This window comes from Convolutriloba macropyga, chromosome 3 (genome assembly GCF_964194025.1).
Source record: "Convolutriloba macropyga chromosome 3, txConMacr16.3, whole genome shotgun sequence".
NCBI classification, from domain to species: Eukaryota; Metazoa; Xenacoelomorpha; order Acoela; family Convolutidae; genus Convolutriloba; species Convolutriloba macropyga.
In genome coordinates, this window is record NC_134470.1 from 80,306,973 (window position 1) to 80,334,786 (window position 27,814).

The following is a 27,814-nucleotide window of genomic DNA, read 5'->3' on the forward strand; positions in this document are numbered from 1 at the left end:
GGTTTCGCTGTTGACTCATTTGATGGTTATTGGAATATTTGCTGACGCTATGTACCATTTCAGGTTTTATGCACTTGATTAAATCAAGCAAGCAGACTAACCGTCTGTAGCAGTAGTTAATGGGACTTCAATTCGAGTGATCACTGGAGTGTAACCAAATGAAACATCTCTTCAGCCACTATTACTGTTAACGAAAGTCTGATATGCTCGACGTATTTCCTGGCCATCTCTTGTATTTGCCACACTACTGAAATATAACCATCTAAGTCGCCGATGATACGCTTGAACTCAAACTCAATTGAAAAGGTGATATTTAGAAAAGTAAGCCTTTACTCGCCTGACTGCCATATTAAGTTCTGATAATTATTCAAGTACTGATTTCAAAGAACTTAGACATTAACTGTCGCGTCACTTGCAATCAGCGCTAGCTCAGGTGGACTGGGAAAAATGGGAATTTCGCAATCAAATTGCTGCTTCTTTTCCCGAGAATCCGGTTCTTCGAGCTCAAAATCAGCCAGTGGTCGCAGACAAAACGGGGTACAGCACGACTACTACATGAGACAACAGCAATCGTATAGTGGTCAGTCCCCTGGGCATCAGTACATAGTGGGTATGGGGAGTAATAGCAGTCCAGAGGACGAGATGGGGTTACTGGGGGGCTATGGAGGCTATCCCCCAATGCAGGGTGGGGGGTCTATGGTGCAGTTAAGACAGACTAATGGTGGTGCTAATGCCAACTCTCTGCAGCATATGAAAGATCGTGAACCAGAAGGTAAAGGCAAAAATAATCTCTACAACAAAAGGCAAAAATTTCCCAAGTTTGCTTTTGTTGTATACAAAAACATTGTAAGAGAAATTTTAATTGTAAACAAATCTGTTCTAGTTAATATCCTACATAACTTAAGATACAATTAGATACAGGGAAACGAAGTGTTGGCGGGACCATTCTGGTAACTTTTTCAGTAGCGAAAGGTAACTTCTTTATTCTGCAAGCTTAATAGAGGCACCATCCTATGTACAGGCTAAGGCCTTTTTGGTGACCTCTCGAATGTGTTGTATATTTATACACTAGTTCGGAAATAAATAATTATTATTATAACCATCTCAATTTATTGGTGGAATATTGGGAATTTGATGCCTTCTCAGCGAGTTTTTATGCCCCAAAGATCAAAATAGCCATCAATCCAGTTTTCATGATCTAGCTGCTTTTGTACGTGTGACGTCTTTTTTTAAATTCGTTTGCCCTATTTTATAAATGCGCAATATTTTTACTGTTTTTACTGTTTGTTTCTCACTATTAATTATTCTGCCAATAATTTCAACTACTTATCTAATATTCCTTAGGGATAATGAATTTTGAATACTTTTCGCTCTCAAATGCCGATTTTAGGCGAGAGAACTAGCCGTATAAAACATCACTGCTGAAGGGATTCGAGGGATCAGTGTGTCCTTGCCAAAAAGCTCGACATAAATTTTCTTGTACTTCTCTGAGAACATACTTAGATTACAAAAAAGCGGAATTTGAACAAAAATTTGAACAAAATATAGTAGTATATTATACGAAGCTATTAGTTCTTTGATGCGATAAATTATAATTCCGATCGTTTTTCACGCGTTTTTGCCTTTTGGTTTACTAAATAATTCGAAATCTGAGAACTGCTGTCGTCATTTTGTACGTCATTATTTATTTGCTAATATAGCCTTGGGCAAAAATTCTTGAAGTTCTTGATTGGCCTCAAATTGCTGCAGTCGAAATGAAAATTGATGCTAAACAAATTGTATTAAACACATTGTTATGCGTATTACCTCCATTAACTGAAATAATCATTCCTGCATGTTTCAAAAATGGGGGGTATTAGATACGGAACCGGCTATCTTCTTCTGTCAAATTTTCACTTGTATACGTAAGAGAAAATTCAGCAGCACGGGATTTTGTAGCGGCTAGGGGCTAATCTTTCAGTTTGATGCAAAATGTAAAAAAGGATACACTTTTTGGACAACATTTTTGACTTAGATTAACTTTGATAATTTTCATCAAGTTGATTAAGAGCTTGATTTGACCGAGATCGTTCAAAATTAACCCCAAAATGCAACGATTGAACTTAAGAAAAGGTAATAAACTATATAGAAAATGGAAGGGAAGAGAATTTAAAAAGATGAGACATTTTAAAAATTCATTTCAAGTTCATTTTTAGTTTTTTTTAAGATTTTAGATTCATAGTTTTTTTTTTTAAAAATAATGCTCATTGGCTGCGAAACAATTTGATTATAATGAATCATTACTGAATTAGTCATTGAGATTTATGAAATATTGAAAACCGGACAAAAATTTGATTAAAAAGAAACAAGTAATCTTTTTAACGTAAAATAAACAGTCAAAATCATGTCGGTAAATTGAGATTTAGATCGATTTTGTACATTACTCGCCGATTAAGGGATACTCGGAACAATATTCAACATAAAGTATAATTTCTTGACAAAAAAGACGTAATTATTTCATCCCACCTTCATCTTCTAATTTCTCTGAACTCTTAACGCTAATTGTGGAGGTGATATTTGCATGTTTTTGATAGTTTTGTGAGTTAATTTACTGATTTTGCTGATTCGATCGTGTTTTTAGTATTTTTTTTATTTTGCCTGATCTAAATTGATCTCTCATTTATACTTTCAAGTAGATGAGTTCATTGGGTGGCAGTTTCTTCTAAGTTTTTAGATTCTCTTTATTTTTTAAAAAAACTATGAATTTAAAAACTAAAAGAGAATTTGAAATGAATTTTTAAAATGGCTCATCTTTTTTAAATTGTCTTCCCTTCCATTTTTTATATAGCTTATTACCTTTTTTTAAGTTCAATCTCATCTGATGTTATGTGTTCTGTTTGTGAGTTATTTTAACTGGTTAATTGCTCTTAAAAAATGTGTGTAGTAGTTATATTACTCATGGGGTATTATGCGATTCTTTGCTTGTCATTTTTTTCGTCTGATGCTTTCAATTTTTCGTCCAACCTCCGAAACGGGGATAAAGCTCTAAGCGCATAAAGTGACCAAGCAGCTCTGTTAGAGCCTTACTAGTTCAAGTATTTAGCTCCACCAAAATTTTTCTGGAGACATAAAAATATGAAGACATATTATGAAGGGCGTTCTTAATCTCAGATTTTGACCTCACTTCAGTCACCTCCCACTCACCCCTCCTCCCAATGCAATCCCCGTCCACATTCCTAGACCCTCCTCGTCCAACTATCTCCCCCTGATCTGAGAAGACCCTCACTCTGCTCACCCCCCCCCCCCCCAACTAGTGCAAGCCTTATTACTGGAATCTCTAAGCCTTAGCTGGATAATACCGCTCACGACCAATCACTGGTTGTTTGAAAGCAATTCGACCGAGCTTAGTCGGTTATGTTTCCTGTTGTATATTTTTTTGTTATATATTGTTATATTGTTTTGAGCGGAGTTAATTGAATTTGTTTCAAAGAGATATTTCGTTGGTTTCGTGATCTCTCTGAACTCATACAGATTTTACAATTGTGGATAATTTGAACTGAGAGAAACACGATTTATCGACTTGATTTCATTTGGACAATTAAACCGAAAGATTGAACCGATTATAGTATTTGCGAAAAATTTACTGAAACCGAAATAACTTCGGTTTCCCCAGGACACCAGGTTAACCTCGGTTAAAAGTTTTTTTAAAAAAATCATTTTCGATTTTTTAGGCAAGTTTTGATTTACTGGAAAAAGTTTTACTGGAGAAATTACTTGATAAATTTTGTGCCGCTTTGCTTCAACAGCCCTTATAAAAAATTTCTTTAATTAAATTACATGAATTTTGGTTGTCAATTGACTAGTTTTTATTTTTTTATAAATTTGTTTAGTGGCAGTTTCTTTAATGGTTGCCATGATTTTATTTTTGGAGTACGAGGGAATATTTTGGAAGAACTGTCGAAAGCTATGTTTTTAATTGAGGATTGTTTATAATTTGGACAATGCATTGGCTCAAATTTCGGTCTGGTGCAAAGTTGGTGAAACGCTTTTAATTTTCTTTGTTTTTATCAAATCACTTAAAAAATTTGAAATCAATTAAACTCAATTTTTCAAGATCTGGCGCTCTGACAGGTTTTTTGCAACTCAACTAAAAAATCACTTCATATGTGATTTCAAGACGGTTAAGATTTATTTGTAGGTTTTTGAATTTGTTTCCAAATATTTGTCCTAAATCTGCTATAATTTTTTACAGTTTGACAACTTTTTAATAGCCGCACAACGATAGCTGGGGCTATTATTGGCCTTCTCTTGGTTTTTTTTATTTCGTCGTCATGATTTTTGTTACGACCATATGACGTCACAGCCACTTTTTGTTCATTCGTTCATGCAATTTTAACTGAATTGCATGTGTGACGTCATTTTTCGCTCTCAGCGGAGCGAGTTTTTTTGTTCAGGCGTGTGATTAAATTTTTGGTCACACTTGACTTACCTCTCTCTAAAATGACTTCCTCACTTTGAAATTGACTTTTATTTACTTTAATTCAAAGAGATAAGGTCAAATGGGTGTGTGTCACTCTAAATGAAGGTTATTTGAGATCAGCTAATAGAGGCAGCAATAAATTTATACAGATTTTTAATCAAAATATAACATATCAGCCTTCAATGAAAAGACGAATTTTTTGGTCTGTCTTTTTTACTGTTTTTTTTTAGACTGCCGATCTACGAATCTATTGCGGCTATTTTCTGGCAATCTGCCAGCTATGTTTTGTTTTGTTGTTTTGTGGTTTTTATCAGTTGTTTCGTACATTAAAAAACGTGTTGGAAATGCCTCCTAAACAATTGGCTCAGTTTGATTTTGATCATGAAAATCAAGCAGTACTTAATCGCTGTGAAAAATGAACCTTTTCGAGAACTCGAACCTTTTGTTGGAACTTGCTTTGTTACTCACAAGGACTATAACGAGTCCTGTTTTTATCATCTGAGTTTAATAACACCTGCCGTTGTGAATTCTTCTAAAACTGACTTTTTAGTTCATATCAACTTACGAGACGCCTTTACAAATCGGTTAGACGATAGGCCCGAATGAAATTAAACGGAGCTCTACTTGTGCCCATTTTTGCAGCTGTTCCTAGAGACATTTGTGTTCTTTTTGAACAAGTTGTTCAAATGGTTCATGTGATGTTGTATTTTATCTCGTACGTATGTTGGCATAGGTTGTTCCTGACTCCTTTGCTCTCAATTGAATTGCACCACCGACTCCTTTTGAAATAATTAATTTCAGTCGCTACAATTAAGTGGCAATAGTTAATTGCTCTCGACCAAAGTTAGTTGTAATTTTTTTGATTCATGTTGTTTTTTTTGCGATTTTTTGAGAGCGATTTTATTTTCTGCCCGTTTTTTTCATCTGGTCAGCATTTAATTGATTTTTTCACGCTTGGCTTTTTGATTTTTTCGTGTTAAATTATTCTCTCGTTAAGAATTTAAGCAGCTTAACTAGATTGATGACAATTTATTACTTAAATGTTCGCCGAAACTGAATTCAGTTTTAATTTAAATCTTGTTGTTCTAAATTTAGCTCTGATGAAAATCACCAATTTTAAAAACGACTGCCGGTTGTTTGAGAGCAATCCTTTCGATATTAATCTCTCATTTTTCTTTCAAATTTTTGAGTATTTTCAATTACCAAACTTCTTTAATATGGTAAAAAGCCGCTTCTAGTCAAAATGTAACTGTTCTGCTACTACTAACTGTTCTGGAATTATTTTATATGGTAAACGGAAGTCAACGGAAGTATACTTCACGCTCTCTTAAAAATTAAAAAAATTATGAGGACGTCTGTCATCAATCAAGAACCCTGTAGCTGTTCGAGATGTAAGCTGGAATTTCAAAGTGACTTCTGAAGAGTCACGTTACCATTTCAAAGAGCTCGCTCGAATGATGCAACTTAACTTTTGGCATCACATGTAGAAAGTTCTTATAATAGAAAAATCCTAAAATCTTACAGTATCGACATTCCGCATTTTAAAGTTGCACTACTTTAAAGTTTTGTACTAATGGATAAGACTAGAAGATTGTGTGGCTATTGTATGACTCTAGAATTTATTGTTTTTCAGAGCCATTCGAAGACCCATCAGGTGATCCTCATGTGCAAACCATTTTCTTGATGAAATTCAACGACTTAGCAGGTCAGTTAGCGACATAGTTATCAATCTGGTCCCTGTACCACTAATGTATGCTCTCTGTTTCTTTTCAGAACGAGATCATCGGATCTCACGGAGACGGAGCTGTATGATGCCTTCAACACAAACAACCGTTAGTTTACTTTCGTTTACTTTCTTGTTAGTGACGACCGGTGACCCCTGTTTTTGATTAATTTAACGTTGCTTACTAACGTTTGCTAACGTAACCACATGACCCCCCCCCCCCTCCCTCTTCCTTTCCGCGCTCACAATTTAACGGTATTTATGCCATAATAACTGCAAATCTGTGTTTTATTCTGGGGGGTGCATAGTATAGCACGGAGAAGAATTTTGGATCTATTCTGTTCCCCCTCTCCCCCCCCCCCCCCAGCTTAGTGAACATAAACCTTTTATGACGTGCTATTTTGTTATCACGTGCTAATTTGTTACATAGTAATGTGCTACATAACAACATAAAATTTGTAACGGGGGGTCATAAAAACACTGAGGGGGGCAAAACAGAATAGATTCGCAATTTTTTTCATCATTAGTTGAATTTAAAGATGGGCTATTACATTTATTTAGCTCGTACTAATGACTACATTGGCTTTATTGTTGACAATGAAATGTAAGTTTTTTTGCCAGTTTTTTTAAAAACAAATGTGTCAATTGAAAACAGTATGTATTGGAAGCGCGAAGAGCGTCATAAGATTACTCAAGTATTTATGATTTTTACAGTAATCGTTTGACGAATGGACATGTCCGAATAATTCCAATTTATAATTTGATTCATTTTCTTTTTAGGGGACGGGAGACAACTATTCAAACTTGACATTGACTTCCAAAAAGTTCAACTCTTGCTCCACAATATTCATCGACGACAGCACAGTTAGCCAGCCCAATCTCAAAAACACCATTAAATGGTGCGTAACTATGACTGTTCGTCTGAATTCTCTGTAGAAACGTCTCAAATAAAGTTAACAAAAGTAAGCGTTCAATTCTGTTTTAATTGAACCCTAGCGATTTTTGCTTAATTGCTCTCCAAAGAAGATGAAGCAATTATTGTAAACATGTGCCTTTTTATGCGTTTTTTTTGCTTGACTGGTTAAGCGCTTTTGTTCTAGAACATTCTTCGCTCTCCAAGTGACTTTCAAGGGCGCAAATGTGGACCTCTGTCGTTTTTTTTCGCAATATTAAAAGTGTAAGCTACACATCCTCTAAATTAAATTACCTCGCCTGTCGTTCGAGAGCATCTTACGTTGGGGGGGGGGGTGGGGTATTTTTGTTTTTGTTTCCTTAAGATTTTTATATGGATCGCTGAAGAATTGCGAGAACTTCATTACTTGCCATGAAATTTGTAAGAAATAGTAAGTACTGAGTAATAATAGAGCTAAGTTTTCGGTCAGGTTTCAAGCGAGGAAATTATGTTCAAACATCGGTATCTGTATTCCACATCTTTTAAATAATTAAGACTAAATTTCAAGTATATGCAGATTGAAACTACTGCTTAAAATACTCACATGCACATTTGAAATCATTTGAGTTTGCAGTGCCAGAAGTTAAAAAACCAGAAGTTGCTACTTAGCCAGAAGTTCACTTCCGTCAATTTAAAACGTGCGTGTTTCGCGTTTTAAGTAATGGTTAATTGACTCTGCTTGAAGTCACTGAGAACTTCTGGCGTGTATCGAAAACCGCGAAGCGGTTCGAGATATTAAGTCAGAATTTCGATGTGAGTTCTGCAAAGTCACGTAACCATGCTTAAAACACGAAACGCACACGTTTTAAAATGACGAAAGTCAACGGAAGTCAACTTCTGGCTAAGTAGCAACTTTTGGCATTTTAACTTCTGGCACTGCAGACTTTCGGCATTTTAAAATGTGCACGTGAGTGTTTTAAGCATGATTGTGTGACTCTGCAGCAGTTACTTCAAAATTCTGACTCAATATCTCGAACCACTTCGCGGTTTTCATTAAACGTCAGATGTTCTCAGTGACTTCAAGCAGAGTTACGTAACCATTATATCGGTTTTTAAAAAATAAGTGGATTCGTTTGTTCCCCCCCCCCCACCAGGTACGTTATACACCCCCATTTACCGAGCACGTGCCGTTATGTAGTAAACCATTAACTGCTCTTGAACGAAGTTCATAGCAATTATTGTAAACGTGTTGGTCTTTCTTAATGCCAATTTTTTTGCTTGATCGTTTTTGCTCTTTTCTTCTGAAATATTTTTCGACATTCAATGTATTCGATAGTAATTCTTCTCAAGTGACTTTTTTGGCGCCTTCGTTCTTCGTTTCTGAGTGATCTCCATTGCTCTCACTCCTAAGTAAAGCTTTTTGCTAATATGAAATCGGTTGCAGCATAGCATCAAGAAGGGCCTTCAGCGAGATGAAACTGAACTCTAATTTTGCTGGTCTCCAAAGCTATGAGGACCATTTTTGGTAGAATTATAGAACCACGGATAAGAAAGAAACAACAGTTCTGACAGTTACTCAACGATTCCCCGCTTTTTGCAATTTCCCGCAAAATCGGTTGAAGGTTGGGGGTTTGCTCAAAATTCAATTCGAGGTCCAAATTGTTTTCTCTAAAAGTGAAAATATCTTGACAATACTATAGGATGTTCAATAATTTATCTTTCTGGATGAGCGTTTTGGCTCAGCAGTTTGATTTCAAGTAATCTCATCTGAGTTTTTTGTTGAATTGTTTTTAATAGCCGCCCTCATATTATGGGCTGGTTATTTTAGCGGCCCCAATTTTTAACGGAGAAGTGTCATTTTTTAAAATCAATTTTGGAATATTTATTGAAAAAAGAAATAAACGCTCGAAAGTATTTAGTGGTTTTGGTCGTGAACAAAATGGAAGAGAGTGGGTTTTGAGAGAGCAAGAAATTGAGGCATGATTTTTTTCTTGATTTTAGTTGACAGATTTTATGATATTGTTTTATTTTTAGCCTTGTTTTGACAGTGGTTCGATGGTTTTTTTTAGCTATTTTGCCGATTTTGAGGCGAATTATTCAATTTATCTTCCCTGAATTTTTACTTTCTTAAATTTAAATGGGATTTGAAAAAACGGCTATTGCTTAGGAGTATTTAGATATCAAGCTAAAATAATTGTAGGTATAAAACATTTTTTTTGTTGGGAAATATGACCAAAATCGAGAAATTTCGAGCAATTATTTTCGATTTTTTGAGCATTTCAGTAGTGTTATATGATGAGATTTTTTTCTTAACCTTAATATGCCCGTGTAATAAATTCATTGATTTCTCTCGTTTTTTAGCTCAAGTTGTTTGCGCTTTTTTCTTCAATCGACATCAAATAATTTATATTTTCTCGTGTGGTTCGGGTGGTTTTAGTAGATACTATGTTTTTGAAGGGGCACTTTTTGGCAGACACGGTTCTTCGCGTCTCTTTCGGATTTCTTCCGGCTGTGTTCTTCCGGCTGAGTTTCTTTAGTCTTCCGTAATTTTTCCTCAAATGATTTAGTTTTTCTCGAGTGACTGCTTGCATCTAATTTCTTGTTTTTTTTCTGCGTGATTTTTGTCTTTCACTATTGTTGACAGCTGACTCGAACTGCGGCCGCTAAATGAAGGTAGAACACGTAAAAAAATTCAACATTCAAATATAAGTGGATTTAATCTGGTTGCTTGTTGGTTTTGATATTTGGAAGAATAAAAGCAAAGCGCGCTCATTGAAATCTTCATTCGTCTAATTTCTGGAAAATTTCGGGCGTTTTTAAGAAAAGTCTAAATATAAGATTGCCTGCCAGCTGTTTATAAACAGCACTGAATTGTCTTACGTGAAATAAGCTCAATTTGATCGTCACGTTTTCAAGGTGAAAGAATATAGTTGCAGTTCAGAATTTTTGCTGTTGTGAGCTTTCACTTCTAAATGGTTACATGTCTATGTTTTTAAAACTACTAAACTCCAAAAGCAATAAATTTTTAACGTTTTTCAGAGTTTTTTAGCGTTGAACCAGCACAGTTCAAGAGTAAAAACTTAATTCAGTTCTGAAACGTTGTATCTCCAGAATAATTTAAGTTTCTTTATGTGCAGTATTTCTTCATTATGATTATATTGAGGTCATAGAGTTCGCCCAGGCTAAACTTATCCTGTATAATCTGAAAATTACTGATACCTCAAAATTAAGTCTGAGCAGAGTAATGTCATACTTTTTAGCTTATAAGTTGTTAACGAGCGTCGTAAAAATAAAAATTGTGTGTTTACCTAGGGCTCTCTGTTAAATTATTACTGTCTTTTGAGAATTTTTGAGTCCCATAGCAAGTCTAATGTCGAGCGCCAGACATTGGTTGCGCCCTCCGTAAGCACCGTAGTCAAATCTGAAAGCAGGCGCTCTTATCGTCGTATGGCTCACTTGTTGGAGCAAAGCGATTCATCTGACCTTAGATTATGTTTTCATTTCTCGTTTCGCTTTTGTTTCATGGCTCAACTTAGGTGATAAGGGCGTTTTGACGTTTGTTAGGAGCAACGTTAGTCTTTTCCTTATTTTTTTTACAATTCAAAGAATTTGAATTGTATTGGGGCGCTGTCTTTTTTTTAAGGTCTGTTCGCACATTTTCATGATTTTTGAAGTCAAATTGGAGTAGTGATTTTGGTCACGCCGAAACAGGAAATGGAGCGAAAAAGCGAGTGGTTTTGCGGCGTGAAATTTTTTTGCTCTAATTTTAAAGTAGAGTGAGAATACGGTGTTTGAACAAAAATTCGCTTTATCGGTAGTGGTTTTTTGTTCACATGCGGCAATTTCACTTTGATTTTTACTGTTTTTTCGATTTTTTGGATCGGATTTTTTTCTAAATGGTTTTTCCAAATCATTCATAGTCCGTTCTAGGTCTAGTTTTCTGTTTAGTCAATGAAAATTCTTTGAATTGTACGTCAGGACTTGTCCTGCTATGTTTGTACAGTGGTTGTCTAAATTTTGCTGGGCGATTATTTATTAATGTGTTGTGCGAGATCTAAATTTGTTTGTCAAAATTTCGTTTAGGGTGCATATTCGTTATTGTGTTTCAGTGTGGCACTAGCAGTATATTACCATATCAGGAACAGGAACAGCACCTCCGTAACTGGCTCAATGGGCGACCACAACCATCACCACCAACATCACCTACTCTCTACCAATCAGACACATCTCCACCCACAACAACAGCACCAACAACAACAGGAGGTCATTCTGGAGATATTCAATGAGAAGTTGCACCCACTCACAGTACGTAATTTGCCTCTCCTGACAACAAATAATCATTTTAAACTCGTATAATAATTATTAAAAGCCGCCGTCAGCTTCTCAACGGCTATTATGTAGGCGCTCTCCTTGTTGCAATTCAAAGAATTTGAATTGTATTGGGGTGTTGTCTTTTTAAGACTCGAACAGGAGTATTGGTTTTCTTAAGGTTTTTTTTTACCGGAAGTACTCTTGGTTCAGGCGCTGTTTTGACCAAAAAGCGAAAGTGAGTAAAAATTGACGTGTGAAATATTTTTTTCTGAGCAAGAGAAGATTCTTGATCATGCACTGCGTTTAGTGAATGACTTTTTGACTTCGAAAAGTAATTTTTGACTGAATGGCACATATAGATAACCGTTTTTGGCCGTTTTTTGGTCTAAGTGTCCCAGTTTTTTTCTTGTAATTTGGTTTTTTGTAAAATGATTTTTAACTGATGCTATATTGAAATGTGGGAACCTTGGACATTGATACCACAGTGTTTTGCAGAGCCTGAAAATTTTTCCGTTAATATCTTAGATTTCAGATTTTTCTTAGATCTCTTAGATTTTTCAGATGTCTTTTTTGTCAGAAATCAGTTAATATGGCAACATCCCTTTGACAATTCATATACTCAACACCTCTTTCTACCTCGATATAATTTTGTTTCATAAAATTGTACAAGTTTTTATTATTATCTGCCATTTGCTTTCGCAATCTTTTTGAGAATGGAATCATGAGTTATTTGAGGGCAATTGATAGCCCTGTCAGCTTTTTCAGCCTATCACTCTTTTGACCATCCTAAAAATTTCGGACTTTAACGTTACCAAACGTTTTCAATATAAAATTTTGCACCCTTTTGTTTCTCTTGGTGACAGTGGTTACAATTTCACCAATTTTTAGAGCAGAGCTGGGGAGGTAATGAGTTATTGGTTTATTTCAAAAGTTAATGGCTTCAGCTGCAACTACGGTTTTGTGATTTTTGGACGCAACTTCCGGGAATCTTCCGGCAATGTTTTTTTCAGCTGTTCACCTTTTCATGATATTTGAACTCAATTTAGAGTAGTGATTTTGGTCACGCAGAAACGGGAAGTGGAGCGAAAAAGCGAGTGGTTTTGCGGCGTGAAATTTTTTTATTCTAAATGTAACGTACAGTAAGAAAAGGAAGCTTGAACGAAAATTGGCTTTTTCGCTAGTGGTTTTTTGTTCACACGCGGCAATTTCACTTCGATCTTTACCGTTTTTTGGTTTTTTTGGATAGGATTTTTTTGAGTGGTTTTTCTAATCCATTCATAGTTCATTCTAGGCCTAGTTTTTTGTTTTAACGAAATTTCTTTTAGTTGTGGTTTTTTGTTCAGATGCCTCATTTTGACTTTGATTTGTTTTTTTAAATACTTTTTTGATCTGATTTTGTTCAAATTGGTTTTCCCAATTCACTCATAGTCCATTCTAGGTCTAGTTTTTTGTTTTGTCAATGAAAATTCCTTGAATTGTACGTCAGGACTTGTGCTGCTTTGTTTTTTAATTCGCGTTACCTTTTGATCGCGTTTTTACATAAGTCACGATTTTCACGTTTGACTTCCGACTTACCGCACTCACTGTTTCAACTGAATGGAAATTCTTTCCCGAATTGAATTGCGCAATGCAGTGAATAGTGTCAAAGTCAAAAGATCAACATCAAAAGAGATGGGTTAAGCCGATAAAGCCCGGTCATTAAGTCATTGAGAATTAGGTTATCTAAGATCATTAGAGTGTTTGCTAGCTGACATTGGTATAGAGCTTTTTAGCTTTGTTTAGAAGCTGAATTAAGTATTGTTTTGGAATCCAACTCAAACTGCACGCCAAATTCGAACACATTTTGATACTAAAAAAAAAACAGAAAAAAAATCTCAATTTCGGTCAATTTATCTTTTTTCTGTTTTAATCCCGATGTGCATCAAGCGCTTCAACGGCGGCTATTTTCCGGAAATATGCCGGCTGTGTTTATTATTATAGTTGTGGTTTCTGCGTAATCGGATCGGAAGAGCATTAGGCCACAGCGACCTGTTCTCAGCTGCCATATATCTTGTTATTCCCCATATTTGAAAGTGTGCTTTGGGTGAGCGGCATTGGTCTTTTTTTGCGTTTGAAACTCTAACGTGGTGCGTTTCTGCAAAGTGTAGCGTGTCCCATGAAGTTGAAATAGGCGAACGTTCCAAAAGCCACAGGTTAGAGTTCAAAAATCAATTTTAAAACATGTAGAATAAATTGATGCATGAAAGCTTAATGGAAAAAACGTTGACATTCAAATGACCACATTGATTCTCAATTGCACGTTTTTGGTGTTTTTCGAACGTTCGCTTATTTCAACTTTATCGGACAGACTATTATCAGCTTTCGAGTGTACTTAGAATGGTTGTCACTATATTAATAAAAATTTTGAACTGTTGTATACTGCAATGTGTAGCCCAATTGGCTTTTTCAAGACTTCCACAATTTAGACGTAATAATTAACTGCCTATAATTCGAATATGTTGCTGAAGTTACTTCTCGAAATATCGATCATATGAGCGATTGATTGAGCCTCTTTTAACCGTTTTCCCAATTTTTGTTTGTGAAATGGTTATTGATTTCGGTGTAGTTTGTCATCACTGGTTACAGGTTAAAATCTGTAGTGCTAAATTAATATAAGCTGTGTTTGCAAACATTGACATGTGAAAAAGTGTTGTGGTTTGTTTCTAGGACGACTATCTGCCAGACGACTATGCACTTAGAGATCCGGACCACAGAGTTATCTACAGGTTCCTTCGCCTCCTCTTCAGCTCCGCTCAACTCACAGCTGAAGTCGCCATCATCACACTTGTAATTTAACTTTTTTATAATCTGATCACTGAATGGCCTGTATTGTTTATTTTAAATCAAAATTAACCTTTTTACATGAATTAGATATATGAACCTTTTTACAGATATTTGATAAAAATGAATTACTCGCCAATGATGTTTGTATCACATCGAGGGGGGCATTGTTGTTCTTTTTACTCTGTTTTGCCTCACTAATGTAACATCTTGGTTTGTAACGTAAAGTGATTAATTACGACTCAAATAAGCTTACCAACATTCAAATAACTAATAAATTTTCAAAAATTTTCAAAAAGCTTTCAGAAGACTATTGTAATTACTTTTAATTGATCTCGAACGTAGTTTGAAGCAATTATTGTAAACGTGTTGGTCTTTTTTTTATTAATAACTGCCGTCAGCCTCTCAGCAGCTGTCATTTAGGCGCTCTCAGTTTTTTCACCAAAGAAATTGTATTGTATTCGGGCGCTTTTTACGACTCGAAAGAGCAGTTTTGGAGAAGTCCCTTTTTATTTACTTTTATGGGAGTGAAGAATTGTACTTGGAGTCATTTGGGCGTTGAACAAAACTGAAGAGTGAAGAGATAAGAGAGTGGTTTTTTTGTTCATATAGACTAAAGTTTTAATCCTGAAGTAAAGGTTTGAGGAAATTAGGCGAACAGCAATTGAAACACTTAAAAGAGGTCATAATACAATTGATGCTGTAAAATTTTGAAGTGTCGCTAACAGTCTTCATTACATGCAAACGAGTTGTTAAAAGTACATGGCAATTGCATTAGTTTTTCAATGTTCTGCAGCTCTTTTACTCTACTCAGTGTCGTCACAGCCAATGATTTTGGTTTCAGGGAAAAAAGATAATGTTTAAAATTACTTATGAATAGCTTAAATGTAAATAATTTAGAACTACCTAATAAAAAAACGCACCACAAATTGGGGGAGTTGGAGGTTAAAGCACTGTGTAAAAAATGGTGAAAATTTGAAAACTCTTGTCACTTTTTAATTGTTTTTTAAGCAAATTTTCAAAATCAATTGTTGTAGTCTTTTAATTAAATTAAATTACCGATCGGATAATGCAGTACTTCTTTAGAGTGTTTTAATTGGTATTCGGCCTAATTTCCACAAAACTTTTTGAATTTCCAAAGAATTTTTGTGTCTAATGTTCCTTTTGACTAATCGAGTTTTCGCCTTAATATTCAGCGCCCCGCATTTTTCGAGAGAGCGACATTTTGAGGTGCGAAAAAAACCATTTTGTTGTTCACGTGGGGCTTTTAAAAGCAGTCTTTTGCAATTTTTGTTGAGGAGGTTCATCATAAGCGGCAGCTAGCTACTGGCGATGGCAAGCGCTCGCCAGTCGTTTGAGAGCAATTTTCCAGGACGTTAGGCGGTTATGTTAATAACTTTTGTTTGTTCAACCGTGTTTAAATAGGGGATAAAAAACTAAATCATGCTTGCTTCTAAATGCTCCCAAACAAAGGTTGGGGCAGTTATTTAAGTTCTGTTGGTATTTTACGAACCGAATGTCACTATTGTTTTCTTTCCCATCTTTCCCACCCCTTTTTGGTTTTGGCAGGCTGTATTTGTTTAGATTTTTCGCCTAAAAGCGGAGGAATTCTTCCTTAGTTAAATTTACCTCACTTAGTTAAATGACTTTTACACTCACTAATTTAAGTGCAATTGCGAAAGCAACAGAACTATGACCCCAACTTACTCCCCTTTCCGTAGCCTTAACCTCCACTTTATCTTCCTCCCCAACTATACCACCACATCAACATTAGTATTGAAAAGGCAAGATTTTGTGTTTTTGTCATTCGTACGCTAGCAGCAAACCACTCGTCAGTCGTTTGAGAACAATTTGCCCGGTCAATTGGTTATGTTCGAAATTTGTTTCGTTTTTATGCTAGAAAAGTTTGTTATATTTGCGGCGACCCCAAGATGTCTGGGTTTTGGAAAGTTCTGGATGTAAAAGATCTGGTGAAAAAGTTTTGGGTTGCTATTAGATTTAAGTTTTCATATCCTCAAATGTATACAGCCTGGTGTTGGTCTGTTTTGTCAGCTTGATGAGAATTGTGATGTCTCGCTGATTGATGTTTTGTAGCTTTTTACTACAATAGAGTATATTTCCAGGCAAATAATAGCTTTTCACATTGATGTACATGAATATATCAGTGAAAATGATGAAAAGCAACCCGTAATATTTCAGTTTCTTTAAAGACTGAAATTATCTGTATATCGATATATAAATATTCGGATTTTATCGGTAGCATGAGAACGTTGGGGCCTTGTGCATAGTTTTAGCTGTTATTTTGTTAGAATTAATTGATATACCGGAAAGTTATAAGACAGCAATAACTCTCGAACGATGGAATTTTTTAACAATAAATTTTTTGGAATTATAAAATTTATTATAGACTGCTGTTGTGATGTTTAAGATTTACCTTGAGCGTTTGCTGTACTATGGGGAAATTGAGATCAGCCCGATCAGTTGGAAGCGAATGGTGCTGGGTGCAGTGTTGTTGGCATCGAAAGTATGGGACGACCAGGCTGTTTGGAATGTTGACTACTGCGGTATCCTCAGCAAGCTACAAGTGCACGACATGTTAGTACAACTTACATTCTGAACCCGTACCCATCTTTAAGGCAAACTCAGTACTGAGTCAGAGTGTAATTCAAGTTACAATTTGCACTGAATTAGTCTGATTCAGAGCTAATCCACTGATTCATTCTGAGTTATCTTCTGATTCAGGAGAATACAGAATATGTTCTCTGAAATTTGCCCTGATTCAGAGAAATTCAGAAATCACTTCACAGTTAGTTCTGAATTCCTTCTGAACTAAAAAATTCAAATTCTCTGAAGTTGTTCTCAATCAGTACTGATTGTTACAGCCTTAGGTACGGGAAGTCTTAGGCATGTATCAATGTTTTCTTCCCTGAAAACGTTAAAGTTGCGAAGATCAGAGATTTCATCCCGTCAGAGGACCAAAAATGTTGTATTTATTTTCTGATAATCAAATTTTGATTGCTTCTGTCGGATTTTCAGTTTCTTCAACAATAAAAGTACCTGCGTAATGATGGTTCAGGGGGTATTCAGCTGCCATATTTCCACAACCGGCTGGAATACGACCATCTGTAATTAATTGCTCTCAAATGAAGTTTGTAGCAATTATATTGGTCCTGTTGGTCTTTCTTCATACTATTTTTCATGTGACCGATCTTTCGTCTGACCCATTTGACTTTTCGTCCTTCAAAACGGGATAAACAAGTAGCGCCCCGCGGGCATTAAGTTTCATTAGAGGACCTTAGCAGCGTTTAGTAGTCCTACAAGTGCTTAGTGTGTTGAAGCTACTGTGAAGACCGTAGTTTAAGGTTAAAAGGTCATTTTTACCACTTTGAGCCCAAAATGTTGCAATTTTTGGCATTTTTTTGTCATTTTTCGATTTTTTTTGTTGGACTAGTCTAAAATTGAGGTAGGTTAAATTGATAAAAGTCTTTCGCAAGACATAAGTGTTTTTTATGATCATTTTAACAGCTATATGTTTTGATTATCCAAAGGAATGGATAACCTCCTCTAGGGTTTGACAATGGGTTACTGCTTAGTTTCTAGGAGTAATGGAGTGGTTTTCAACTTTTTATCATAACGACCTTCGGCATTTTTTTGACAAAATTTTTTCAATTTCCATTTTTTGACATGTCATTAATTGCTCTCAAGCGAATTTTGTAGCAATTATTAGTCCTGTCGGTCTTTTTTAATGCGATTTTGGCTTGACCGATTTTTAGTCTGACGCTTTGGACTTTTCGTCCTCGAAAACGGGATAAACAGGTGGCTCCCAGTGGGCATTAAGTGCTCCTACCGCCTTTCAGCTCTGTTTCAGCTCAAACTGTATTGGAGAATTATACTTAATGATGTGAAGGGCGGTTCTTAGAAGTTGAAGACCCCTTCACTGTTGACCCCCCGTTTCTGGCTACTGACGAACAACCGCTCGCTAAAAACACGCAAATTTATACGATTTTGCAATTGTTTTCAAGCTTTTTGAAAATTTTTGACATGTTTTGATTTTTTTCAGCGCTAGGTGTCAAGGAATCTTTAGGTGACACCTATTTTTAGGTATTTTTAGTCTCAAGAACAAATTAACATCCTCTGGGGTTGGTTTGCAAATAGGTTACTGTATAATCTCTAGATGTAATGGAATGTCTTGCAGCGTTTGAACATCACGAATTCTAGCATTTTTAATTTCTATCTTTTTTTTCTGTTTTTTTACAGTCGTTATTCAGGATTTTTGAGCCTCAAGGGTCAGACAGAAATCCTCCGTTGGGGTTTGAAAATAGGTTACTTGAGCATTTTTCTTGGTCATGGATTAATTTTCAACGTTTTATTTTCACAAGTTTTAGCAAATTTGTTTTATTAAACTTGCAATTTTTTTTGTTTTTTAATTTTTTTGTCATTTTTAGAATTCTCTGGCCTTAATAGCCACGGAACTTCCTCTAGGGTTTGATAATATGTTACTGCAAGGTTTATAGATGTAATGGAATGTTTTTTAAGATTTTAATATCAGGATTTTAAACAATTTTTAAAAGTATTTTTAACTTCATAATTTTGATTTTTGTCTGGCACCAGTGGCCCTGGGACCTCAATCAAGTTTTGATAATAAGCTGCTGCATTATTTCTAGAGTTAATGGGATGATGATCATTGTTTTCATGGCATCGGTTTTAGTAATTTCTAGATAAAATTTCAATTTTTTTTTAAAATTTTTGGAAAATTTATATTTTAATCTAAGTGTATGGACTTTTAAGAGCCAGTAAAACTATTTCAGGCTTGAAACAACGAGACTGGATAGTCTCTTTAGACAACGGTTATGAAATGCTTAAAAAATGCTTAAGAATTTATGTCAAATTTCAGCAAGATTTTGCAATTGTTTTCAAATTTTTTCATTATTTTTTGTCTTTTCTGAGTTTAACAACCATTACGGGCCTACGAATCTTTTTGAGTCTCGGAGATGGGTTATCTGACAGAACTTTTGAGAAATATTTGGTTTTGAACTTTTTTTACTGCGCTGTTAAAACTATTTTTTAATTTTGCCTTTCAGTTTTTTCTTTTAGATTTTTTTTCTAACAAGGCTTGAGAACTAGAAGTTGCAGAGTCGAATCCCATCATGGAAAATACTCCTATCTCTCTCTCTGTCTCTCTCTCTCTTTCGATTAGGGTTTCTTCGTTCTCGTTCACGTTTTAGCTCTCTCTATCTCTTGTTGATGCCGCACTTCCTCTGCTGTAATATGGCTTAATGTCATTATCTCTGATCCTCTTTAACAATGAGTTATAGTAGAAATGTTTTTATCATAAAGGACTTAACAGGCAGTTTTAAGAAAATCATTGTTAATTCCTCTCAAAAGCAATTCGTGGCAATTATATTAATCCTGTTTGTCTTTTATGCAATTTTTCGGTAGTCTGATTTTTCGTCTGACCCATTTGATTTTAGTCTTCAGAAATGGGATAAAGAGGTAGCGCCCAATTTGCATTAAGTTCTCTTAGAGCCGTTCAGCCCACTAGTCTTCAAGTATGCGATTAACAGAAACTGTTGTGGAGCCTTATACTTATGGTGTGAAGGGCGGTTCTTAGAAATTGATCCCACACCCCACCCACCCACCGCCCCCAAATCAGGCCCCCAGTCCACGGTTGCATCCCAGCTGCGCTTACCTTACGCTCCTTCAATTAATCTAAAGCTATCCTCACAACCGTGACTATCTACTGACGAAGCCAACCGCTCGCCGGTCGTTTGAGAGCAGTTCGCGCGACGTTAGTCGTTTATGTTTATTCATATTTTTCCAGACTCAGGGGTCAGAAAACCTTGAAGGTTTAATAATAAGTTACTGAATAACTGTTTGGCCATGCAATAGTTATCATTTTTAATATCATAAATTTTAGCAATTTTTTAAATAAAACTTTTGAGTTTTCAGATTTCGTCAGCCTCAAGAGCCAAGCAACCTCCTCTAGGTTTTGTCAATAGTTAACTATATAGTTTCTTGATGTAATGGAATCTTTTGCAAGATTTTAACAGCACGATTTTTTTTTTACAAAACTTGCAATTTTCTCAATTTTTTTCTCTTATTGTCATGATTTATGTTTTTTTTCGCCTTAGGGGTCAGAAAATCTCCGTTAGGGTTGGATATTAAGGTACTGCAAAATTTTTGTTGGCCATTTAGTTTTCATTTTTTCAATATCACAAATTTTTGCATTTTTTTTCTAAATAAAACAAATTTTTTTAAAATTGAAATTTTCAAGTTCGAAATTTTTTGTCATTTTTAGCTTTCTCCATTCTCAAGAGCCAAGGAATCTCCTTTAGAGTTTGATAAGTTACTGCATAGTTTCTAAATGTAATGGAATGGTTTTCAAGATTTTATTATCACGGATTTAAACCAATTTTAAAGTGTTTGCTTTTTTTCAAATTTTTTGAATATTCTCGAATTTTCTTTCCTGCGCGAGGGGCTCAGGTAACTCCTCCAAGGTTTGATAATAAGCTGCTGCATAGTTTCTAGAGTTATTGGAATGATTATCAATATTTTAATGACTCAAAGTTTAGCAATTTTTTGATATTTAAAATTTTTTCAAATTTTATTGTTCCAAGTTAATGGATTTTATGAGCCAGTGAAAACTATTTAAGGCTTGAGAAAGGGAAACTGGATACGTTCTCGAACATTTTTTTCACTGCAAACTCTGGAGGCTTTTTAAAATTTTGCACTTATCAGTTTTCTACATGATTTAATTACTAACAAGGCTAGAAAACTAGAAGTTGCAGAGTCCAATCTCATGATGAAATATATTCCTAGTTCTCTCTCTGTCGGTTGGGGTTTCTTTCCTTCTCTTTCTCGTTCACGTTTTATCTCTCTCTCTCTCTCTCTTTCCTTAACTCCGCTAAAATATCCCCCTCCCATTAATGCACCCTCCACTGCTGCGCTCACCTCACGCCCCTTTTATTAAGCTAAAGCTAGCCTCACTGAAACCTGGCTAGCTACTGACGTAATTAACCGCTCGCCGGTCGTTTGAGAGCAATTCGCCCGATGTTAATCAGTTATGTTTAATTTTGTGCGCCGTAACTATGGTAGGTATAGGTTGCCGGGTGTCAGGACAATTTACCCAATTCCCTTTTACCCAATGCCAACTTCCCTTCACCCTGTTGTTAATTTTAACAGATCCACTATTGAGCCGACTATATAAGTAAATAGCCCTAATAACTTGATATGAAACTATCACAACCTATCATGGGAATATATTGTCCACTTAAATATGTTAAAACATCCTTGTAATAGCGACTGCTAAATTGTAATTGGATAATTGAACGACAGGATCAAAGAGCATTGGGTTAATTGGTATTGTGTGAAATGGCAGGTTGGGTATAATGGAAATGGGTAAATGGTTATGGAACCGATTGTAGGGTCCAGCCCTATCGTTTAGAAGGTTACATAAACAATTATCAGTACAAAAACACCCATTAGTTTTCACACGGGCTAGTGAAAGCATAATAGGAAACGTGACCTGGTGTCATATAAACTCTGAGCGTAGCGTTACAGTGCAATGGTCGTCTCTGCATCCGGAATGGTCGTCTATCGCTCCGGAAGTCAGCAATATCTTACATACCCTGAACTTGATTTGGAACTGTTTCTAGGAACGAGTTGGAGAGACAGTACCTGGAGATGATCCAGTTCAACATCAATGTACCCTCTGGGGTGTATGCCAAGTACTACTTCGACCTCCGCACCCTCGCCGACAAGAACGACTTCGTCTTCAACGTCGAGCCCCTTGACAAAAACAGGGCTGCCAAACTAGAGGTAAACTCTCGTGTGTTGTATAAATGGGTTATGTGCTCACTGTTAAATTCTCTTACGCTTAAATTAACGAATGGAAATATCAAAATAGCGCTGTTTCTTTGCAATATGCTTTGCTTATTCGGCTTCGGAAAAAACCACATCATTTTAGATGGGAAATAAACCCCCACTTGACTATTAACTAGCTGAGCATTTAGCGCGTTTGGCGACGCCTCGCTAGCCATGCCCTAGCGGACCGTGGGATTTGATCACAGCCGTGGGATTTGTAAACTATCAGAAAGGAAAAAAATTATCTTAATGTAAATTCAAATTTAAAATGTTTGTTTCCTATCTAAAATCGTGTGAATTTTTTCCGTGGGAGTTTATATCCTAGATCCATGGTTATTTAAGAGTATCTAAAGCCTTTTTAATTGCTCCCGAACGAAGTTTGAAGCAATTATTAAAAACGTGTGCTTGACCGTTTTTTTTTCTGGAACATTCTTTTGAGTTCACTTCTTGAGTGACTTTTTCACGCCTGACCTTTTTTGAGCGGATTGAACTGCGCTTATTCAAAAAGTAAGTCTGTTGCTAAAATAAAACCGGTTGCTGGCGTAAAATGTGCACGGACTGTGTAGCGTAGAGTCAAATTTTACCGACGGTCATCCGAGAGGTCTTGGTTTTGAATTATTTCAGAAAATCTTGCTCTCTAGCCTGAGCCCCCCTTCTAAATTGTTTGCCTTGCCAGGCTTTCGGGAGCAATTTGTGCGAATTTGGTCGGTTTAGGAGCTAGCTTATGTAAGAAGCTAGTTTATGTAACTGAACCGCGATATATAAATGTCTGTGATATCTGAAGGCGAGTATAAACCAAAAACCTTTCGAAATTAGTTCTCTAATTTACTACTATGTGCATTTCTTTCGAAAAACAAAAAAATGATCTTTGCGGTGTCCATGTGAATTAAATGCGTTGGTTTTGTATGTTTCACAGTCAATAGAAAACCTGTATCAACTATTTTTTCAAGTATAATTTTACAAATTTTACTGGTCGGGGTAGAAACTGATTTCTATAGGAGTTTTCAAGATTACTATTATAATAACAATACTGATACTTTAATTAATTAATTTCATGCTTGAAGTTTTGCTCGTTTAATGCGAAAAAAGACATTTCTCATTGAGCATTAGCAGATTTTAGCATTTAAAGATTCAAACCGTTTCTTTTCTGTTGAAATTTAAAAGTTGAAGATTGTAGCAGCTTTATTTATATAAGTTTAAAAATCGTATGAAGGCCTAGATTTTATATTCTGGCAGAATTGCGCCATTCAAAAAATTACTCTCAATTAACACTGTAATTCATACTTTTTCGGTCTTGATTACTTTATTTCCAGATTATTATTTTTCGATGGATGCCAAGTTATTACAATTAGTGGAGACTAACTAGGATGAGAGTACGAAGCAGGACGAGAGTACCATTATGAGCGAGTTAAAAAAACAGAACGAGGTTAGTGTGCAATTCAAAAAGCTGAGGATTTTTGCTCTAAGTTGAAGATGCGCGTACGGGGAACAAGAAAGATGCACGAGTAAGGACTCCATCATTGTTGCTAATCCACCATTTGACCCAAACGTTGACGATGATGCATTATTAGAACGGCGTGTTTTTTTTCATAAAAAATTTTGGCGCTGTGAATTGGAACCCAGAACAATCCAAACGGAAGAAGAAGGTCTAATGGCTTCTGTGATCGTCAATCTTTTGTAGTTTCCTTATAAAAGATGGCAAGGGGATGTTCACCCCCCTCATTCTCCATATGTTTTTTGATGCAAGTTTCATTAAATCTGACTTCCCAAAGTCGAAAAAAATATTTAAAAAATTAAAAGTTAATTTTTAGCTGATTTTTCTCAATTTTTTCATTTGGCTTTTTTCGTCTGTTTAAGCTTTCGGCTTTTTTGTTATTTTTATGTTTACTGCCTGAGTTTCTGCACTTTCCGCGGCTTCAGGCATGTTTATCATATTTTATTCACATGTTTTTTTACTTCTTCATAAATAAAAACCTTGCATCAGGCACTGCGGTTTCCGCGACTTTTTACAAGCTGAGTGAACTTCTTTAAATATTTGTTTTGTCACAAATAGAACTTTGGATCAGAAAAAATTTAGTCTGAAGTACAGTGATTTCCGCGGTTTCAATCTCTTTTTTAAGTCCTCTTGTGAAGTTTTTTAATCTGTACTGCGATTCCGCGGCAGCAAGAAAAACTCAATTGAAAAAAGACGGAGAAAACAGAGAGGAAAATGGGTTTACGGCTGCAAATACTGTTTGATATATGACTTTTGGAATCTTACTTCAAAATTTAAGATCAATTCATAGAAACGATATCTGACCACAAAGGAGTACATTTTAGCAGCACGGAAACAATAGTTGATCCGGAAAAATCAGAGACAAAGTCTCATTTGGGCCCCTGAAAAACTTCAAAATAAAGAACTCAGGTTAGGTTTAAATTACAGTATTGCAAAAAAACTGGGAATGAGAAATAAGGTTTACTTGGCTTCCGATTTGGATTTCAGTTTTACGGATTTAATGAGGGTGATAGACGAGGAGTTGGATCGTCATATGCCCTTGCAACAGTTCAAAAAGGACGCTAACGAAAAATCCAAACAGGTTCAAAAGCCTTGGTTGGATAACCAGATCAAAAATCTCAGTCGTTAAAAGTTTGAAGCCTACCGAAGATTGAACAATGAACCGTCTGCTAGAAATAGAAAACTATAATAAACTGCCTAACCGTTTAAGAAACCTAACAAAAAAGCGAAACTAGAATTTTAGGGAAAAAAATGAAGAGAAAGCAAACAAAAATAAGTTTATTTTCATTAATAGACGATATTAAGGGAACAAAAGGGAAAAAGAACATTGATGAGCTGATGCTGATGAAATCAATAAAATTTTTGTTGAATTAGGAATGAAACTATCTAAAAATTGTAATCTGCCGTCAGATCTCAGCCGGGTCAGAACATAAAAGTTTCCATGTTCTTAACTAGCGTCACAGCCAAAGAAGTATTTGACATTATCAAGAAGATGTCCAGAAAACTTCTTTCTGATCTTAATAACATTTCAAATCAACTCATTAAGTTCATCAATCCATGCGTGTGTGAAACAATGCCAAAATTAATTAATCGTTGCATTTTTGAGGGCCTTTTCCCTAGAACTCTGAAATTTACCAATCTTATACCTCTTTACAAAAGGGTAACGAAAATGAAATCGGTAATTATAGACCAAAATCACTGCTCCCAGTTATTTCAAAAATTGTTCAGGAATGTCTACAGAAAACGCTGATTTCTTTTTTGTCCAAGTACTCAGTAATAAACAAGGCACAGTTTGTATATCAGGCAATGAAAAACAAATTGATGCTGTGCCGGAGGTTGTTAAAACAATGAAAATTTCTGTGTGCTCGAAAGAAAGTTACTATGGGGTTTTTATTGATTTATCGAAAGCATTTGATACTGTGAGTCATAAAATTTTGCACCAAAATTATTTTGCGTATCGTTTGAGTGGGAAAATTTATGACATTCCCCATTCATATTTGGCCAAAAAACAACAATGTGTTTCAGTTAGCAAGCAGCAATCATCCTTTGAAACCATTTTTTGCGTTGTACCGCAGGGTTCTGTTTTAGGGCCACTTCGGTTCTTGATTTATGTAAACGATTTGCCTGATTTTTGTACAAACTGTAATGTAACTATGTTTGATGATGATACAAATACTTAAGGAATGTTGGATGATGGAGTTAATGATATAATAGAAAAAGTGTCAGTTTGGATGGAAGCAATTAAGTTGGCAATTAATAAAGATAAATGCAGGGCTACAAGTTTTGGTGGTACTAATGAGACACCTGAAAAAAAATTCATGATTACATCAAATTTCTCGATCACATTAAATATTTGGGTTTATACATAGATAGTAAACTGAGCTTCAAATCACACAGAGTAAACAGTTAGTCGGATGACTTCGTTAACAGCGGCCATCTATCTGTATAAAAACTTTTTCAAAAGGAACAAACTAATCCAATCATACAAAGTTTACGTTCAATCAGTATTACAGTACGGTTTTTTTGTTATATGGAGTGGCCAATAAAAACGATCTTCAAAAATTAGAGTGGTGGCAGAAAACAATCTTTCGTTTGTTAGTTCAAGCAAAGAGAATGCAAAGCGTTGACGAACTTCGTTTTAAACACAAATTGTTTTCTGTAAAAGAGTTACACATATATGAACTGAGAAGGGTTCTATAAAGAGTTCTTCGCCTTGAACATTCCAGCAAATTATAAAAAAACTCAAATCCTGAATTAAATTAAGAGAATATCCAAATAAAAGAAAGAATGAATCTGGTCAAATCACAATTTTTGCAAACGAAGCAAAGAAACTAGTCACTTATAAATAGGTTAAGACGCATATATAATGTTTTATCTAAAATGGATGGAAGTATTGTTTAAAAACTCGGCTCATTTAATGCACAGGATTTAACAAACTTTTTACATTGTTTTAGAGACTCATTTATTGATAACAGATTTTTTTGTTAACATTTTTTGGTAAGGAATAAGGTTCTATGGCTAATGCTTTTACTTGAATGTTTATCGAGCTGCATTTTTTTTGTAAAATTGGTCTTTCGATTAGGTATTTTCTAAAGGTATATTAAAAAAAGTGTTTTACCTTGGTAAAAATTGGCCTAAGAGGGTTTGAATTACCAAATAAGTAGACTTTGATGAAGTAAAAGGCATCGCTTGACAGTTCGTGACCTTTTGAGGTCCTTTGGAATTTTGTTTTGTTGTTTATAAATTTATAAATGCAAGCAATGGAATAAACTAATTAATTATTATTATTTGAAAGCCTGTGGATATTTAACTTGAGGGTATTAATCAGAATAATTGCATGTTTACTTGTAAAATTTTGTGTTGTATTCGTTGCTTTACTCTGTTGAGGTAAATACATATCTTAAAAAGTGATTAGTATTAGGCGCGGTTAGTTATAACTTTCTTAATTTGTTAATGACCTTCAACAAGGTTTTACTGAATGCAAAAGGTAAACTGTTAATGTAGATATTAGTAATTATGGATAGTTAATATTAAGTTATTAAGATATTAAGTTAATATGAATGTTAACTTGTTTCAGGCAACGACCAGAATATGTGACAACAAATTCAAGCAAGCCCCAGTGAACAAAAAGAGCTCCAGTTTGGAGAACTTGTCTAAAAGCGGGAAGCGTCTCAGCACAATTGTCATTTCCTGATCTTCCCTCTTTCCCTATCCCTCTTCGAGTTCAAATTCGACCTTACCAACTTTGTGGACGAAACCTGAATTGCATTTATGAACAGTCGGGGAATAGCTTCCTTGCTGCAAACGTCATTATTTTCTACAACTGTGTGTTCTTTTTAAACGATTAGAAATGTGCTATACTTTTTTGACGGAACTATCTTGCGTTTTTTTTTCGTAATAGTTTGAAAGATTTCTCGATTTTTGGCGGTTTGTGTCTCAATAATTTGAAAGGCTATCAACTTGTTATCAGCTGCTGTATCTAGGCTAATGTTTGCGGCGTGCTTTCTTTTTCAGAAAGAATTATATTTCGCTATTTCTTAAACAACATCAGTTAGTGTACAAGCGAAATCATAAGCAGATAACGAGATTTATAGAGATTACTTCAAAAACTGCCCAAAGTGGCAGCAATCAAACGATAATGAACTAAGATTGTTCAAATATACTTAAAGAAGTCATAATGTTATTTAATTATCGAAAAAAACCTCGTTATTTCATCACTTCCTACCAATTAAGATTTGATTCCCATGACAA

General features: G+C 35.3%; 1 protein-coding gene across 1 annotated transcript; it reads left to right on the forward strand.

The window, feature by feature from the left end:
• The first annotated feature begins 67 nt into the window (after positions 1-67).
• On the forward strand, positions 68-27,440 carry LOC142337322 (cyclin-Y-like protein 1). The gene is made up of 9 exons (XM_075386521.1): positions 68-772; positions 6,093-6,164; positions 6,233-6,291; positions 6,963-7,081; positions 11,184-11,379; positions 14,092-14,211; positions 16,634-16,800; positions 21,861-22,023; positions 27,141-27,440. The coding sequence occupies exons 1-9, from the start codon at positions 448-450 to the stop codon at positions 27,255-27,257; spliced, it is 1,338 nt and encodes a 445-aa protein (XP_075242636.1). The 5' UTR covers positions 68-447; the 3' UTR covers positions 27,258-27,440.
• Positions 27,441-27,814: the final 374 nt, after the last annotated feature.

What these genes read in the sequence shown, in the direction of transcription:
- LOC142337322 (XM_075386521.1), top strand. Translation starts at nt 448, where the DNA reads ATGGGAATTTCGCAATCAAATTGCTGCTTCTTTTCCCGAGAATCCGGT. An exon ending in AAGTCGCCATCATCACACTT is followed by an intron (nt 14,212 to 16,633) that starts GTAATTTAACTT and finishes GTGATGTTTAAG; the next exon opens with ATTTACCTTGAGCGTTTGCT. An exon ending in ACAGGGCTGCCAAACTAGAG is followed by an intron (nt 22,024 to 27,140) that starts GTAAACTCTCGT and finishes AACTTGTTTCAG; the next exon opens with GCAACGACCAGAATATGTGA.